Genomic DNA, 19,204 nt, shown 5'->3' on the forward strand with positions numbered 1-19,204 from the left:
CCCTAACATTACTCAAAACAAGTATGACAAAATTCCCATTAAACACTTTCTAATCTGATTTCTAGGGGTATTCTCCTCAGAGAGGCATTTGGCATGTTAAGTGCAAAAGAAGATTATAACAATTCAATTTACTGTAACAGACACCTTTTGTATTTTCCAAGTTCCTTTACATATTCATTTCTTTCTATGGTCACATTAAACTTTGCTCTTCTAGTTCCCATTTAACTTCTTACAATTCAATAAAGTTAGTTTACTTCATAGTTTTGAATGACTGTTCTATGCATTATTAACTACCTTGGGTACATTCACTTGTTTTTCCTATTCTAGTCTTCGTTTTTATGCTATATTACTTTGACAACTCTCGCCATCACTTTTTAAAAAAGAAAATCACGAACATCGGATCATACTCTCCCCTCATTTATATCTATGCAACTCCACTGAAATCAGCAGGATTTCATGGAGCAGCTGAGAACAGAATTTTATCCATTTACTTTTTATTAAAATATACTGGAAAAATTTATTCAGATTCTAAACAGATAAGTGTACTTTAAAGGTAATAAGAGATATTAGGAAAGCTTACAAAACAAATTAATTTATCCTATTAACAGGAGTATAATTGCATAAGCTCTCTCACTTCTCAATGATCAAGTATGCACACATACTTCATATGTAGTCATCTCAGATTCCCCTCACTCACTGTAGGCAGTTTTAATACCATGATCCAGCAGACAAGTTGTCCAGGGACTATTTAAATATTAACAATTTTAATATATTCTGTGAGAATGCCTCATCTTTGTAAGTAGTGTCATATCACGATTTTGGGTTTTTTACAGTATTACTGCATGTCTTGTCAACTTTTTTTTAAAATACGAAATTGTACTTGGAGTTTCTGCGAATATGCCCTAAAAGGATGAGAATGACAGGTGTACACTTTGAGGGTGGAGGGAAGAAAAGAATCCAATTAGCAGATTAATATATTTGAAAACAGAAATTAACATGGCATCATTATGATCAAGTCTATTCATTATTAGGTTCTCATAGTTGCAGATTTCTAATTATTGTAATGCAAAACAATTAGAACTCTTTTCATATTAAGTGTAGTTATGTTTGATGTTCTGTGGACAACTGGTCATTTAAAATCCATGATTAATTGCAATCTATTCAACTGCAGATAATAGATAATTATGTTCCCCATTACATTAAAATAATTTAAAGTATAGGAACCTGCATGAGCAAGTCTAATGAGTTATAAGTAATATGTTTTAAGTTCAAGCCCCAAGTTTGCACAATTTATAAATCAATAAACATTTGACTAAGTCCTAGATGTGATTTTTGATTAACAGAAAAAGCACACATTATTTTATTAGCAAGATATTTTACTAGCTAAATGCAGCAATCTTCTGCCATATGTTAGAACTCCAAAATACTTACTTCACAACTGATCAATATAAAATGTTACTTTGTTCTCATATTTGAATTATTTTGAAATAGTTCCCTAAAGCTACCTAAACATTTGGTAATTGGTTAAAGATGGTCAGCAGTTCACTGGGCTGATAGAAATATGCAATATCAAAAGTAAAGAAAGTTAAAAGTTCACTATTCTATTTCAAGAGGATATTCTCACCAAGTATTCTGTCACCTCAGAAGATGCAGTTGCTAGTTCCTTTTAACACTACAATGCATCTGAGGATGATTTAAGCACTGTTACATGTTTTACATTTTCCAGAATATTATCCTTTGGTAAACAAATTAACTTGTTTAGGACACCTTCCTAACAATATTTCTCTAATCATGAAAGCTAGTTTTTAAGATCTAACATGCTACAGTTATCAGATAAAAACCTTAGGTTTTAGATTCTGAAATAAAACAAGTCTTTCAGTAAAATCATTTAAAACTATTACAATACTGGTTAATACAGAACTTAAGTAGTCACCCACTTTATCACATTCATTTTATAAAACATCTGCACTGCACTGAAAGGCGGAGACTTAAGGGCACCATTTTGGCTCAATAGCTCTGGAGATGGATGACCATTTAAAGTAGTTGCACTTTGGATGCAGTGAATTTTTGTATTACATAACGTGAAAAACTTGAAAAAAATTGTAATTTAAATTTCAAAGATCTATGCTCAAGGAAACTCATTTTTCAGGCTAATTTACTAAATAAAGAGTGCATGCCAAGAACCATACTTAGATAAAGCATGCAAGAAAAGTTTAATGTATGAGAATCTATATTCTCGCATTTGTTGAACAATTTTAGAATCAGTGTAGCTAGTAAAAACTATGCAAACATTATCTGATTGGATAGATAAATGCCTACAAAAGCTTGTAATGCATTTAGAACATTCTAGTTTACCTACAGAAACTAGAACAACTTTACCAACAACAAACAGCCCATGAACATTTATTTCCTTAGGTACTTAAAGGACAAATTTTCAAATGATTTATCATGTATCAAGTCAGAGCTATAGATATTAGAAAAAGGAGAATCTAAATTCTAAAAGCTTCAGTTCCCTGAAACATTACTTTTATTTCTATCAAATATCACCTCATCACTCTAAGAATAATTCAGTATTCTACAAAATGAGAAAAACTAGGGATATAAAGAATACTATCAAGTAACATTTACCATATAATCAAGTAGAATAATAGAATATAGATAAAACTCAAATTAGAAAGTGTCTGAATATCTTCCCCCACTGAATTTTATACTATACTTGGGTGGACTAGATTCACTTCACAATAAGCAGCAGTGAGTTAAGAAAGATACTCAGCAACTGTTACACCACACTTGATGTTATGAACAATGCCTATATCTATATCCAGGATTACAAAAAGTAAATGATAATTTAACTTCCCAAATAAATGAAATGTCTTACATTAAATACTTCCAATTATCATCAATGCAGCATTAGTTTAAATTTTTTAAAAAAAAAAATCTTGTTTTCAATATAATAAAGTTACTTCTGTATAACTAAAGAACTAAAAAATTGCACTACACTAAACAAACATAAGACACTTCAAGAATTTTGTCAAATTTCTGTTTTTTTCAAGTCAGTATAACTTTAATCAACAAAAAAGGAAAAGGTTTATGGAAAAATAATTGGAGAGGCCCTTCTAAATTTGAATTCTTTTGTAAATATATGAACATTCTCTAAAACATGGAAAGACAGTTTTGTAAAAATGTACAATTTCATTCCTTCATGCTAACAGATTAATCCTTTCCCCTTAATGAGCTTTTTTCTTGCCTAAGAATAGTTGGTGTGATTTAATTTTCAAAGCTGTGAGTCACTGGAAAACTTTGTGATTTCTTCCAAATCTGTAACCACAAGCCTATCCCAGTCAACAATAGTTTTATAGTCACATTTACAATAAAGGTACAGATTACTTGTAAGCAAAGGCTATTGAACACAGTGGGCTATAACAACTTATATTTAATGTCTGTGCGGTAAAAGCAGCCATTTGCTGAAAAGGCTTCCCTACAAATTCAGCCCTTCTCCTATCTCTGGAAGTGGATTCCTTGGTATTTAAGTTTTAATTTAGAATTAAATATAAAGGCTACACAAACAAAGCAATTGTAATGAAAAAATTAATTTCTGATAAAGATATCTAATTAGTATATTAAGAAGTTATGCTAAGAATTTTAAAAGTTAGATGTCTTACTGAGAACTAAAATACACACAAGATAACAGACATAGACAAGTAGAACAATTCACATCATAGTAGTTAAATATTTACAAATTAAATATACAGCAGGAATCTATACCAATTACCATACTGATGTTAAATGTATACATATGGAGCTTGAGTGTCATTAAGATTCTGTAAAAAACTGAAGGTAACTTTTCAAGAGATGTTATAATTACACAACTAAGGTGTACATGTAAAAAGTCCCTAGTCTGGCCAATTAAAAGCAAACAGATACTGCACTATTTTCAAAACCTTTTGGAACTGTTCACAGGTTTTAAATACAGAAGAAGCTTTGCATTGCTTTTCAACAGACAGTTATATGTCCCCCATAAAGCTGAAATTACTCAAAGTTAAAATTATGCACTTAATAACTTTTTACAGGATGGCTATGAAATTTTGTTACATAATAGCCTTTAGTCTCCTTTCAAGGAATGGAGAAGTAGAAGTAGTATACTATTTTTATATTAATAATGTTAGACTTTTTAATTTCTGCAACATCCATTCCAAAATAGTTTCCAAAACACAGCATTTTAACTAATGCATTAAGAAAACTCTCCTGAAGACTTGCTACAACAAAAGAAATGCTTGGATCCAAACGAATCTGCAAGTTTATCCCTATTATGTGGCATTAATTTATCATACACAAGTCACTTTAATGTCTTTATCTAAAAAAAACCAGAACCACCCCTTTGCTTTAGGCAGAGGTTCTACATAGGTGATAGCTATAAGAAAAGAGAAGCTGTCTCTTTAAAATGCCCTGCTCTGTCCCTGGTCCCACGTGGAACCAACATCAGCAGCACTTTCGCATTAACTTCAATGTGATGCAAGATGAGGCATCATTTTATATAAATAAAACGAGAAGGCTGCTGAATACATTCTTTATGGGACACAAACAGGTGAACTAAGCATGCCAGTGAAATCACCAGGCATCTCCAGAAGAGGTGCCCTTACTCTGCGCCCTCTACGCCAGAAGAGGTGCCCTTACTTTCTCTCTATGAGGAAATGTTCCAATCCAACGCTACACTGAAGAATCCAGTTTAAACAGAGGATGGAGTCACAAGTAAAATTTGAATTTCAAATGCAACGAAAATGTACTTTATAAACCGGAAAGGTTTACCCTTTGCTTCAGACATCCTAATTAGATCAGGAAAGTGACACTACAAAGGCATTACATTCCGGCCAAAAAATAAGAAAAAAGAGAAACCAACCGCACACAAAGAGCATTAAAAAGGAAGTTATAGAGGAGCAAATATAGCATTTATCTTATCTAAAAATCACTCCACATTACCCCAAAGTTATGTTTCTGCACTACCATCTCCCCCTACCTCTCACATCTGAATGGGATTTTCACGTTTTCTTATTGTCGGTGGCGAGTTATAAGAGGCTTTTGCCTTTCCAAAGAATTCATCAACAAAAAAAATAATAAATATTAACTCCTTGCTCCCTGAAACGTTAAAAGGGGCATGCGAGGACACGGGGTTTATTCCGTTACCCTTAGGAAGAAAAGGGGGATCAGCCCCGCTTTTTAAGTATTTTTCGGAATTTTTTTCTAATTTTTATTTTGTTATATGCCTCAGTTCTCCCTCCATTTTGGTTGTTTATGATACTGACAACAAGCTGTCCCTGCTCTCTCTCTCCGGATCTCTCCTGCTTTCAGTTAACAAACCCCTCTCCCCAATGCAACACCACTCAGCACTAACTTGGATACACACTTTCCTCTAAACATATTCGAATGAGGGAAGTAAAAAGCTCCTGGGCGACTCGAAGGGGGGAGAACAGATAAATTATTTTCTTTATTATGAAAGGAAAAACTTTAGTCTTCCCCCCACAAAAAGAAAAAACCCGAAGGAAAGGGGGGCTGAGTTCCCCAAAGTGACTCCAGATCCCCCCAAAAGATTGAGCTGCCTACTTCCTAGGACAAACTCTGGAGAGTGGGGTCCAAGCAGGAATTTTTTGTGCAAAATGCGCCTGGTTTGATAGTTTGGGTGAATTTATATTAATTTTTCCCTCATTTTTGGGCAACACGGTTTCTAATGTCTTCCGCTCCCTCTCGCTGCTGTCACTCTATTCGCAGCAAAGACCCTGGAGAAGGAGGGGGGGTGATAGAAGATGGTGGGGGACTTCTGCAAAAAACTTTTCAGAACTCCCCAACGAAGCTAAGGGGTGGGGGAGAACCCTTCTCCCTCCTTAAGTTCCCCAGGCAAACTTCTCTCCCTCTTTAACTACTACGGTGCAGGAGGGAAGAAGAGGGGGGAGGTGGACTAAACTCCTAGGATATATTTTTATAAAATACATTTTCCGGCTATCTATTTTAATCCCCTACTTTCTGCCTTGGGGTCCCCAGAATAATGGTGGGGGCAGCTCAGAGATGAGAGGGGGCGCGATTAACACAAACTTTTCCTTGCCGCTGCTTGCTGCTCCTCTCTCCGCTCCCCCCTCCTCCTTCTCCTCCTCCCCCTTCATAATTTAAATAACCCTGATATTTCCCTGCTAAACCCCGGCGCCTGCCCCCCAAACCCGCAGCAGACTCACCGCGGGAGCCTCAGCATCCCCTCTGCGCCCCGTTTCCACCCTTTACAGTGTTCTCCGATTTTTCTGTAATTTTTTCCCCATATTTCGGGCTGGACGCGGCGGGCCTGGAAATTGTTTGCTTTCCCCTCTTTCCAGCAGCCATTGTAGTGTATGCGCTGCGGTGCAGCCCAGCCTGCCGCACACGCCGCGCCCACACCGCCCGCCGCCCACACGCGCCGCGGGTTGGCCGCCCACCCCCGTCACTCAGGGCTCCGGCCGCGCCCCGCTGGAGGCGCCTGCGGCCCGCGCTGCCCGCCTGGTTGGTGGAAGGTGACGCCGCTCAGGCCGGCGGGGGGTGGGGCCGAGCGGGGATTGGCGGCCGGGCCGCGGGCTCGGCGCTGTCACTCAAGCTGGCCGGGGAGCCGGGAGTGGGCGGCGGTGGTGTCAGTCGGGGGGGAGCCGCGGGGCCGGGAGCGAGCTAGGCTGCGCCCCTACATAACTGCTGCAGCCTGAGCCGCCGCTGACGTCTTTCGAATTGGAGATGGAGCTCGCGCGCCTGCTTAGCCGCCTGTGAGGTAAGTGCAGGGCTAGGGCGCCGCGGGCCGGTCTCCCCCGCCGGGACATCCGCGTCCGGGTGTCCTGCGCCGCCTCCCCCCCGCAGCCTGGCCCGGGCGGCTGCTGGGACCCGCCGCTCCGGGAGCGGGGTTTTGCCCTCCCGCCTCAGCGGGGGGAACAGGAGCGGGGCCCGCTCGCTTCCCCTCGGTGGCTGCCCTGGCGACAGGGGGCGCCCCCGGCAGCTGGGCCCGGGCGGGGAGGCGAGTGAGCCTGGGCCCGAGTTCAGGCCTCGCTGTCAGTGAAACGGGGCGGGGGGGTGTCCGCTGGCCGCAGCCCCTCCACTGCGAGCAGCGCCCTGCCCCCCCCCCCCAGCGGCGCCGGCCCTCTGCCGGCGAAACGGGGGAGCAAGTGTGTAAAAGACCCCCGGGTGCCCAGCGTGTGTTGCGTGTCCCCGGGGCCTCCCGAGACCCGCCAGGTGCCCGGAGCGCAGCGCCCGAGAAAGTGACTTGCCCGTAAGCAGATTTTTGGAGGCACCTTCCTGTCCCCGCTTTGAGACGGGGGAGGGGCAGCCCCCAACCCACTCTCAGCCCCCTATTGTAACCACCTTCTCTGCTCTCACAGATCCAGGTGTTAATTCAGCGCTCCTCCTCAACGACAGTTTTAGGGCTTGACTGTACTAGTTTCTGCTGAAACACTTGGCAGTAGTGGGAACCCTGGAAAATAGCTTGATAGCTCTTGAACTGAAAGTCTGCCCTAGGGCTAAACTGTACTAGGAACAAATATTTTCTGTCTGTGCTATTATTTACAACTGTTCATTAGTTTAGTAAAATATAATTAAAAACTGTAGTATAAACAAACCCTTGATGTGGTTGTGGTTGACCCTGTATTCGTAAAGCAGGAGAGTCAGTCTGTGAATGTGTAAATATCGGGGGGGGGGGGGGGGTGAGAGGAAAGATTACTTCCTGTTACCTTAACTAAATCAAATATTAGTAGCATTTGCATGTGACCTACCTGCCTGTCCGGCTAGATAGTAGATTATGCTCCTAATGTTGTTGAAGCACTTCATAGAAAATTCAGTTCAGGAGCCATCAGATTATTTTCCACGGTGTCCTTACCTGTGAAGTATTTTTGTAGTAGTGCTTAGTAATTTTGCAAATAGACAAGCATATTTAAGTGTTTGCACATTCTAAACCAAATTACTAAACAACTTCATAAGAACAAAACCTACTTTTTAAACATCAGGTTGACAAACAGTACACTTTCTACATTTCATTGTCAATTAGACTCGACAGGTTGACAGGCACTGGAAATATCTCCGCTTTAAATCAGCTATTAGTCATTTGTATACTGACTGACATTCATAGTGTAAACTCTAGACAAAATCTGCTTCCAGTAAGTGACCTTTGGCCTCTTCATTGGAAGGTCACTTTCATGGAGATTGCTCACATATTTTTGAGACTATGTGTCCTTATTGATCCTGCTTTTCTAAAATAAATGCAACGCACCAGTTAAAAGTAATACTTGGGCAAACCTCTGAAATTTCATGTTAATAGCAATTATGTAGATAGGATGTACCATATGTACCTGTTCATAGGCTGGATATTTTTGGTGTAAAAAGTGACGCATCAAAGAGTGGGGATCGGCTTATAAATGGGTCTGCACCAAAATTTGATTATTTTAAACTCTATGGAGTCATTGAATATCTAATACATTGTCATTTTGTTTACTTGGAGCACCTGCAGGCATGGAGCCCCTCAGCTCCCTGTGGCCGCAGTTCACTGTTCCTAGCCAAGGGGAACTGCGGGAGCCACTTCCCGCAGCTCCCCTTGGCTAGGAACAGTGAACTGCGGCCACAGGGAGTTGAGGGGCTCCATGCCTGCAGGTGCTCCAAGTAAACAAAATATCCCAACCCACCAGCGGCTTACTTTGACAGCTGGGAGCCAAAGTTTGCCAACACCTGAAATACAGGGTCGGCTTACAAGTTTTGCTGTTTTTACCTAACCGTCTTAGGGGGTCGGATTATAAATGAATGGGCTAATGAATGAGTATATATGATAAGGTTCTTTTGGCCTTTTCTGCAATCCCTGGTAATCTTAAAAACTAGCATTAGTGTTAGTATACATCCATTTTATTTTTAAACCCTGTGTGATTGAAAACACTTGCTCAAGCTAAGAAACAAAATATTTAGTTCCAGATAGCAAAGTTACAATACAGCTAAAATGTCAAGCTCACTGTGATAACAGTTGCTTAAAAAAACTTCCAGTATGTGAATTAATATTTTTAACTTATATGCTGTCTTCCCTCAGCACTAACATCTGAGAGTTCAAACAAACTAGGAAACCAAATTCTGCTCTCAGAAGCACCTGGGCTACCTAGTTTTCAGAGAGGCTGCCCAAGTGTAACTAAGGGCAGAATTTGGCCTGCAATTGAAACTTAATAGTTCAGTTTATTTACAAAAAGTAATAGAATCCCATTACCTCCTATGTATTGGCTCTGAAGTGGTAAGAACACTACAAAGGACTAAATAGATTTGTTACTGATGTAAGCCGAGTTAGTACAGGGTGCTGTTTTTACTATAGATACTCTTAAATGACATTTGTATTTCTAAGCTTGTCTTTAACAGCAGCTTTTTGCAGAAAAATATTTGAGATCAAGTAGGAAGCTGTGTCAATCTGAAACTAGTTTTCTACTCTATTTCACACTGGTTTAGCAATTAGAAACTAGTTTCAATATTCGTATGTAAGCATTGTTTAAAAATTTGATTTTTTTTTTAATGTGGGTTAAGTAGGATATAAGTGGACATTTCCCAAAGGAACCATTTTTGTGTGTCAGACATGTCACTAATTGGTAATATAGTAGTAGGTCTAGATGTTTCTGTACTCAAAGCCTAGTTTATATTATGGCCCTGATTCTTGTAAACTGGCCAAGAAGCGCTTGACCCAAGCTAGGAGGGGTTTGCATGTGCACATTACTCCTTTTCAATTCTGTGCCCTCTGGGTGCTGGTCACCAGTTAAAATTAGAGCAGTTTGAGAGCTCTCTAAATATGCAGTGGCTGTTAAAAGTCCCCAGGGCCTTTTGTAGTATCTGGGAAGTTTGGGGGTGTAGGACTGTGAGATGTACTCCTTTGCTCAGCCTAATCCATACGCTAATAGTCAGGAGTTGGCATAGGAGCTACTATGTAGCTAGGAAAATGGAATTCTAATGGCTTGCTAAACTGGTCTGAGTTGCTTTGTACTATCAGGGTAGCATGAAGCATCCTAATACAGTAGAAAACCAAACAAGTTTCTATATTCCTGTCTCTTCTAAATTATATGTTTAAAAAAATCTCTTCCAGATCTTGCATGTATGTACTGTGGTAGAGGTTTCTGTGTTAAACCACTTAAAATGGAAATTCAAACTGAGACTCTTAACATTAATGGCACTCATGGGTCAAATATAAAAAAATTCTTTCTTTCCTGCTTCTAGCTGCAGTAAGACATTTTAGGATGTCCAGAAATGTGCAGCGACTTAGAGACCACGATACAAATCCATGTCTAGCGGTAAGATTGGTCAGTTATGATTTAGTCTGAAGATGCATTACTGTAGGGGTATGAAAACTACCGAAATAGTTCCTTGTAAATGCAAGTAGTTTATAATGCTTCATCTTCCTTCTGAAGGGGTGTGTGTGGGTATAAACATCAGAAATATTTGGACCTTTTTAAGTTGAAAATATTAAGTTCAGAAACTAATAGCTCTTCATGATTGGATGGGGTACGCTTCTGGTTATCAGGTTTGGAATTCTGATTGTGGTTTCAAGGACAGACTTAAATCCTTGTAGCTTGGATTTGGTCCCCTCTCTTTTAATTACTTTTTTTTTTTTGAGGTATTTTGCAGTTTACTGTGTTGGATACCTTTTTGAAAGAACCAAACAGAACTTCTGTGTTCTGCAAACAGATGACTTGATTTCCTCCTCCTTTCCCCCCCAATGTCCCACCAGGTGCTGAGCAGCCACAACTCCTAGTTAAAGTCTTTGCTTTCAGATTCCTTGGCCCTTCTTGTAAGAGCAGGAGTTTGCCCTCGTATCCTTGATGCAAAGTTTCTCATATTTCCCCAACTATTGTTTGTAGCACTCAGACAACTTGGCTGCCTCCCTTAATCTTAATTTATAAAATACTTGGGGATTTTTTTAGAATGAAATAATACACTAAAAATGTATAAATATATTTATCCACACCAGCTCTAAGTGTGACATGTCTTCCATATTAAAGGAAACAGATGCCTCTAGACAATGTATGGATGACAATAACTACAGAAAGGATATGTGTGCCTCTTATTTTTTAAAGTACAAAAACTGCAGAAAATTTTGGGTAAGTAGGCTTGAGCAAAATTATCAATCAAACAGAATATTTTTGTTTAACAAAACAGTCCATTGGCTTTATCCTGGTAACTAATGCCTAACACTAATCAAACTTTGCACTGATTATACCAGTTTATACTGTCAATACTCTGACATGTATTGAGGGTCTAGTATTTTCATTTTAATAATGCTAAAACAGTAATGAGAGAACAAAAGTAATTTTAGTTTTTCCTCAGTGTAATTTTAAGAACAATGACTATACTAAGTAATTTTCAGAAGTTAAAGTAATGCATATGTGCAAATCTTAAACTGCTATATTTCTCCTTTTTTTTACAAATCTGAGTGGGTCTACTCAAATGTTTTTTGCAGCGTTAAATACGCCAAGTGTCCTTCTGAATCCTCAGAATTTAGTACTGGTACTATATCCTGACCCAAATCTCATCGATATATTAGAACAAAAATTTTAAACCATGTAATCAGAGTTTTCCTTCCTATGTTAACTTCCCTCACCATTCTATTCACTTTGGCCTGGTCTACACTTTGGGGGGAATCGAGCTAAGTTTAGTCACGTAGCTGAAGTCAAGGTACTTAGATTGACTGACTTACTGTGTTGTCTTCACTACAGTGAGTCATCTACTGCTGCTGCTCCTCCGTTGACTCTGCCTGCGCCTTTCGCTGAGCTGGAGTACAGGAGTTGATGGGAGAGTGCTTGGAGATCAATTTAGCGCATCTAGACTAGACGCGATAAATCAATCCCCACTGGATTAATTGCTGTCTGCTGATGCGGCTGGTAGTGAAGACATACTCTTTCTCTTCCCTGACATTGTTCTCCTATACTTCATTTTGCTTCCTATTAATATATCTTAACTTCTTTTTTTTTTTTAATTCCCCCTCATGGGATGTTCTGCTGCTGCCACTTACGTTTCCTTCTAACTCCAGCTTTTTCTTGTTCAGACAAAACCTTCTGCAGTGGGAATAGCAGCAGAGAAATCGCTCCTCCTATGCTCTGCTAGCAACACCCTTTAGCTAATGACTTTCAATAATACTTGTCTGCAAACAGTTTTTTGGTGGGTTGCACTATTATGCAGTTAATCTGACATTGCCAGGAGAATACTGTAGTTCTTTAAAAGTGTTTGCTTTTGCTGTCTGCTGAAACGATAAGGTGGATTATCTGATGTTACTTAACTAATACCAGTGCATTTAACTGAAGTTATCCACTAATCAGATTTTAAGTACCTAGTTTCCACTATAATGTACTTCTGAGAAGTACATTCACTATGAGCTAAATCAGAGGCAGAGACTTCTGAGAAATCAGTGTGTTCTCATACTCGCTTTCTTCTGTTTACAGCATGCCATTATGATACAAAGGAGGAGAGATGATGTGAAACCAAATATGCCTACAGCAGACGAGAGAGAGAATATATTGAAGTCAATAGGAGGAACACCATACTGATCACATAATCTTTATTGTTTACTATTTAATATTATGTACATATGAAGATTTGTCAGCTAGGCATTAAATTTTTTTAACCTTGCCTCTGTTTATTTAATCATAAGATGTTGCCAACTGAGAGAGAACATTACCTTAGATTGTAAAGCCCGTTGAGGGACATGGTGCGGCAGGGACAGCTTTTCTTCTGTTTGTACAGTACCTAGCACAACGGGGTCCTGGTCAGAGTAGGTTTTCTAGGTGCTACCATAATGCAGATAAATAGTAATTACTATGTGCCTAAAAGGGTCACTACAAACATGTACAAAGATGGCGTCAAGGCAGTTACAGAAGTAATTCTTAAGCTTCCACTTAATGCTGAATACTGCATAACTGGCCTTGATATTTGATGACAACTTCACAACAAGTTTTCGCATAGACACACATCTGTGGCAGGGGACAGAGCAGCTGCCTAGAGTGAGAATTACAGAGGAAGAGGAACTAAGAAGACTAGTTTGATACAACTTAATTAATAACTACTATTATTGTTTTGCATAATGGTTAAAGTAGCAGACTTTTTTCTGGGTTTTTTCTTATTTATGTACAAATACCAACGTTGACATGAGTCACACTTGTCACTGCTCTAATTGAAGGCATCTGCCAATACAGTTACTGAAGTTACAACTTAAATACACCCTACTATTGGAAAAAAAATACATAAATGGATTTCAGTGGAAACTAAATTCCAGTTAAAGCAAAAAATAAATCAGGTTTGTACAGTGGCCATCTGCTTCTCTAGGGAAAGGCTTGTGAGGGAAGACGTTGAACTCCATTGCTCTTAATAACGTGCTTTCTGACTAGCTGTTTACCTTTAATGAAATACTTTTTTATACCGCCACCAGTAGTGGATAGTAGTAGATATTAACAAATAACTGACTAAAAATGCTTAACCTACAATTATTGTAAGATAAGATATTAAATCTATTTTGGGCATTTAATAGCACTGTGAGGCCACGTCCAGACTAGGAATTAAAATCGATTTTAGATACGTAACTTCAGCTACGTGAATAACGTAGCTGAAGTCGAATTTCTAAAATCGAGGTACTCACCAGTCTGGACGGCGCGGCATCGATGTCCGCGGCTCTCCATGTCGATTCCGGAACTCCGTTCGGATTGATGGAGTTCCGGAATCGATGTAAGCGCGCTCGGGGATCGATACACCGCGTCCAGACTAGACGCGATATATCGATCCCCGAGCAATCGATTTTAACCCGCCGATGCCGCGGGTTAGTCTGGACGTGCGCTGAGTAACCAGTTCCTCCTCTCTATGGAACCTTCAAACAGGACCAGAAGCACTTTAAAAAAAAAAAAATCTATGAAGCCACAACTTGAGTAGGTATAGTACATAAAAGCACCTGCCTAATCAACCACCTTCTCTTACCACATTAAGTAAATCCCCCAGTGTTGGATTTAAAGTGTGAGCCATGATCCCATTCTGTCAGAGGGAGCAACTTCTACAATGTGGAATCATTCATTAAGGCTCTTGTTGCAATGGACTTAGCAAGAATATCTTGGCTGACTTCCACCCATGCTGCATATGTGTTCCAGTTGATAGGATGGATGCTTTTGTCTGTAATGTAGTGGACTAGTGTATCCTGGCAACACTTCGTGGTCTCCAGCTTCTCCCTGCAATTGGCTGCTGTTTCTCAGAGCTCTTCTTCATCCTGGCTTTCTTCACATTTGCACGGTTAGTGCCTGTCTGATATGTCACACTCAAAGGCACAAAAAAAATGGATTGGTGACCCTTGCCTTGTCTTTGCTAAGCATTGCTCTTACTGTGTGTATTTCCTTATCACTTCATGTTCCTGGATGCTGCTTGTTCCTTCCCTGCATTTGTCTGTCTGGGGATGGAAAATAACGGATGTGATTGAACTAACTAGTCTGCAGCTCTTAATACCTTTCTCGCTGCCTTTTCTTTTAGTGCTATTTACCACATGTTCCGCTGCACTTTGCTGCCTCCTCACTCCCTGGTATCCCAAATCCACAGTTGTTTGCTGTTACTAAGTTGTAGAGCATTTCTGCTGAGAGTCCAAGCTCCCATACAGCCTTTCTGCCCTATAAGCTTGCCTTTTTTTAACCTGATAACGCTGTTCCCTTTCTAAACAAGTCTACTCCTGCATCTCTTCCCCACCTTTGACTCAAACTTCACCATTTTTCACAATAGTTTTTAGGATAGAAGTGACCCTATCCAGAGAGTTCTCCCAGTTGTAGTCTACCACCACCTCCAACTACATTTTAGTGTCCTTCCCACTTACTAACCTATTTTTCCCTGCTTGTTACCAAGTTTGTATCCAAAGAGGATACAAGGACATATTTCTGGGGGCCTATGTGGCCTCTCCAATTGTTGGACCATTTCCCTCTTGTCTTCAGTGTGCTTGTGCATGTTGCATACGTGCTTTAATACTCACTATCTTTCCCTCTCTTGGTTTACTTGAGAGCTGGGTTCTGGTCCCTTTGCTAGTCACACTTAACATTAGCACTCTGCCTCATGAGGCAAGGGCCTTGGGTTGGTACTAATCTTCCTGTTTGTCCACAGTTTTGAAAGAGTTGACTGCTCCTCTTGGCTTTGTCACGTAAGCTGCCCTGGTCCACTAAGCTCTTAACCCATTTCTTCAGTGTTTAACTCATCTTCCAGTGTGACCACTAGCATTTTGTCATGGCTTCTCCACTCTGTCTCTTTGGGCAAGATGTAACTGCTCTTATGGCTTCAGCTACTACTCTCTGCACTTCCCTCTTCCAGTCAGTGCAGTCTTGTGGTTTGAATTGCCTCTTTGCTGTCATCCACTATGTTTTACTAGAATTTTATAGTCAACATAGTCTTTCCTCAAAGAAAGACCAGGACACTTTTCTCACCTATGTCACACAACTTTCTTCCTCATTCCTATAGCTTAAACCCCTTTCACTAAATTATGATGATCTCTTACCTCTTCTCTGCCATCCTGCCTCAGTTAATACAAAACCTTGCTACCCATCTTACTCTTCTTTAAATGCCATTATTGATTTCTTCTTGCCTTTTGCATGAAGTTCAGCTTTCTCATAGTTGCCTTTACCCCCCCCCGACTTTAAAAAAAAAAAAAAAAAGCTTGAAGTTTGGATCTTCAGTAGCTGTTTGTTTCCTACCATGCGCACAAAGCTTGACAACTGAATTTAAAAAAATCAGACATAAGAGACAGATTGTTGAGAGAACATGCTCCTCTCTCCCCACCCCCACCCCTTGCCAATTGTACTTTTTTTGGATGGCTGGAGACATGACCTAAGATGGCTTTTCAAAACTGAATAAAATACTCTTCATGATTTGTTGAATTAAAACACCAACTGTAAAACTGTGTGGTGTGGGTTTTTTGCCAAGAGCTATATATTACATTTTAAAGTGATTTGAGCAGGAGTAGTGTCTGCCTCTTTCTCTTCAGTATCAAGCAAACCACTGCTTAAATGTTTGCTTAGCTCTTTTAGGACTCCACTAATAAATTTGTTTCTAGTATTACATCGGTGTGCTAGGTGCTTTCCAAACAGAAAAGAATGTGCTGACGCTGCCCTGAGGAGCTCATACAACAAAAGGCAGACACAATGTGATAGGACATAAGTGGCTGGTTTGTTTATGGTAATAAAAGGTTTGTTGTAGACATCCCAATTATCCATCAGCTATCCATTGTGGACAGCGTAGCTTCTTGAAGGTGTCATGGATCTACAGGTAAGATTTGAATGCAGAGACTGTTTCTACAAATGGCCTTGCAGAAGAGAGCCAGTCATCACTTCTAGAAATATGATATAGTGATGCATTGAGGTGTCTACCACTAGTTATTGTCAAGAAATTGCCCAGCTTTTTTATATGAAAACTGCTTGAAGAAATCAAATGCTTTTACATTACATTATGCCTTTCAGTAGTTCTCCATAAGTTTAGTCTCACTTGTGATACATTTCCTCATCAGGGGCTGCTGTGTTCGCATTTAATGCAGTAGACTGATGAATTATGAATGCAAAACAGCCTTTTGTATGCAACAGTTTGAGTTTTTTTCACTCTTTTGTTATGTGATTAGCTTTGATGGTGAGCCAAGGATATTGGCCTTTTCTTTACATCACAAAGCTTACATTCCATTTTTTTTAATCAAGTGAGTTAGGGCATAGTGTTGGGGGTGGAGGGTTAGCTTTTTTTATATAAATATAAACAGAAATAAAGGGCCATAGCATGTTTGCCCCTGCTTTTAACTGTCAAGTTCTAGAAGTGTGTTTTGAATTTGTAGTGCTAAACCCTCAAGGTTGTTCTTTGTAGTCTATTTTTACTCTGAAGAGTTATAATCATGTCTAGAAACTGTTTTGTTGTGCAACAGCATTATCCACCTATAAAACATAATGGTGAAACAGCTTAAGAAATATAAAGCAAAGTCCTAATGAAACACCCTTTTATATTGTAGTATTAACTCCTTAAATATGCTTCCGCGTCACGTAGTGCAAGGCCTCAGATGTGGAAAGATTATACGCTGGAAATAGTGATGCATAAATTGATAAAATGTCAAATTTTAAAAAACCTCAATGTGGACAAAATTGTAGATGCTCTAAACATTTGTGGTTTGTGTATGACATGATTAGTTTAGCAAACATTCCAAACCGGTAAAACCTTTTTTAAACTGGTAAAAATCAAAATGATCAAACTTCAAAAGGGAAAATAAAAATATGTTCAAGTAAGCTCTTTGTTCTACAGGAATGAGCCTTCATAGCACACCACTGTAGGCTTTGTATATTGTTTAAGTTAATATCAAACTATAGTAAGATATTTATCCATAACTGATTAGGACTAGATAAAAGCTGAATTAGGCCATCTTCACAATGCTTAATGAGTAATAGGGAACCATCAGCTTGGGTTCTGTCTCCTCTTTACATTCTTATTTCTGCATGACCTCATAATTAATACATTTACAGTGATGATCCATCAAATCTCGGTACCTCTGACTTCTTCCCCTCTGTTTAGACTCAAGTATGTAGCTATCTGTGATATTCCTTCTTGGATGTCCAGTTGTCAACAGATGCTGAATATAGTTAAAAATGGAATTCCATGTCTTTCCTCTCCCATCTTCTCCATCATTTTTAGTAATTCTACCTTTTTCATGACAAAATCATCTTTCCTATCCATGCTCCTTCAGTGGGACTGGTGCTAAATTCTGCCCTTCTATGCCATCCCATGTGCTAAAATATGGGCTTTCTTGCCTCAGCTACTGCAACCATTTCTGTTCTTCTGGTTTCTATATTATATCCCCAGTAGCTGCATCTGTTTAAATATACTACAACCAGAATTGTTCTGGCCTGCCATTGCAGCTGCCATTCTTTACCTTGAATCCCTTTATTTCCCTTTGCATCAAATTCAAGCTTCTTATCCTAGAGGTTCTGCTGCTGCCTATACCTTGCCTTTTTCTTCCCTACTGTTCTTTTTGTAAGCTTATATGCAATCTTTTAAAGCCATCTCAACATCTAATATGTTTCTGATACTCTGTTCTGGAACCTCATTTTTCCTTGTTCATATCCCTCTGTGGCTTTTTTTCCCCAACTAGCCTTACAGCACTAATCTCTGTGCCTGCGCAACTCTGCTCCTTCTAGCTAATATGTGAACATTATAGTAGCTTTAAATTTTTATAATAAAAAATCCTATTTGTATCCATGTATGCATACAAAATGTTAAATGTGTGCATAACAAAAGCATATGATTTTTTTTATTGTTGTAGCCCTCCTACTTAACCAACCTTCTGCCCTCATTTGTCATACCATCTGGGTCAGTCGGCCTAATCTGGATTGTCAACGCCTTAAACGAGAATCTGCCATTTCTTATTAGTTTGTAAAGTGCCATATATAGCTGTAATACTGTAGAAAAAATTAAAATTAAGTACGCTGAAGACTGGAACACATTTCAGAATCTTTGACATTTGCAAGTAATGGGTCAGAGATCTGGGTGCTTGTTAGTGGTCCCTCCAAGGGAACCTTGCAAAGAAAAGAAGGTGGAAATTATATTAAGTGCTCTCTCTCTCTCCCCATAGTCATATGGAACTGTCTGATTCAATTGAAAAAACTATTCTTGGGAGTTTATGCAAGTTTAAGAGCTGAAATAGCAATAGCATGTCCCATTTACCATAAGCATGTAGGTAAAACTTCAATCTTGGTTTTGTTTTTGAAGCTGTTAAAAATTCCACCTAGCACTTACACAGTAGACTTACTTTACGGAAGGTCATTTTTGTATGAATTTCTATGTATTATGTATTCAAGATTAATTTTTTTGCTATTACTGAGTAGACAGCTTATTAAGAAATTTACAATAACTCTTCAGTCTTTTTCTTTAGAGGATCATTCATATGCAGAGCCCATCAGTTTGAGTAGTGAGTTGTTGTTTTTTTTGGTAATTTCTATTGTTACCAGTTAAATTTCATCTGGATGTATCTGATGCCCAAATCCATCTGGCATTTTTCCAGAATGCTCAATTACTACCAACACCTCGAATTTATCATTTGGAAATTTGATGTAGTCACTGTACTTTTTCTCTAAATGATTAATTGAAATGTTTTTAGAAATCCCAATACCATCATCCAGGTTACCTATCTACTCAGATAAGTAGTAAACAGGTGTTTGTTTCCTAATGTTTA

At 39.2% G+C, this 19,204-nt stretch overlaps 2 protein-coding genes across 4 annotated transcripts in view; one reads left to right on the forward strand and one right to left on the reverse strand.

The window, feature by feature from the left end:
- Positions 1-6,394, reverse strand: part of PLAG1 (PLAG1 zinc finger) — a 53,719-nt gene extending 47,325 nt beyond the window's left edge. For all 3 annotated transcript variants that reach the window (XM_050938893.1, XM_050938891.1, XM_050938892.1), the window contains exon 1: positions 6,222-6,394. The gene's annotated coding sequence lies outside the window, so the exon portion shown is untranslated. The remainder of the gene's footprint in view (positions 1-6,221) is intronic.
- A 259-nt stretch (positions 6,395-6,653) lies between these two features.
- CHCHD7 (coiled-coil-helix-coiled-coil-helix domain containing 7) lies at positions 6,654-12,627 on the forward strand. The gene is made up of 4 exons (XM_050938947.1): positions 6,654-6,775; positions 10,222-10,295; positions 11,004-11,102; positions 12,441-12,627. Exons 2-4 carry the CDS (start codon positions 10,242-10,244, stop codon positions 12,543-12,545), a joined length of 258 nt encoding a protein of 85 aa, XP_050794904.1. The 5' UTR covers positions 6,654-6,775; positions 10,222-10,241; the 3' UTR covers positions 12,546-12,627.
- Positions 12,628-19,204: the final 6,577 nt, after the last annotated feature.

The sequence above is a fragment of the Gopherus flavomarginatus genome, chromosome 2 (assembly GCF_025201925.1).
Source record: "Gopherus flavomarginatus isolate rGopFla2 chromosome 2, rGopFla2.mat.asm, whole genome shotgun sequence".
In the NCBI taxonomy this organism is placed as follows: Eukaryota; Metazoa; Chordata; order Testudines; family Testudinidae; genus Gopherus; species Gopherus flavomarginatus.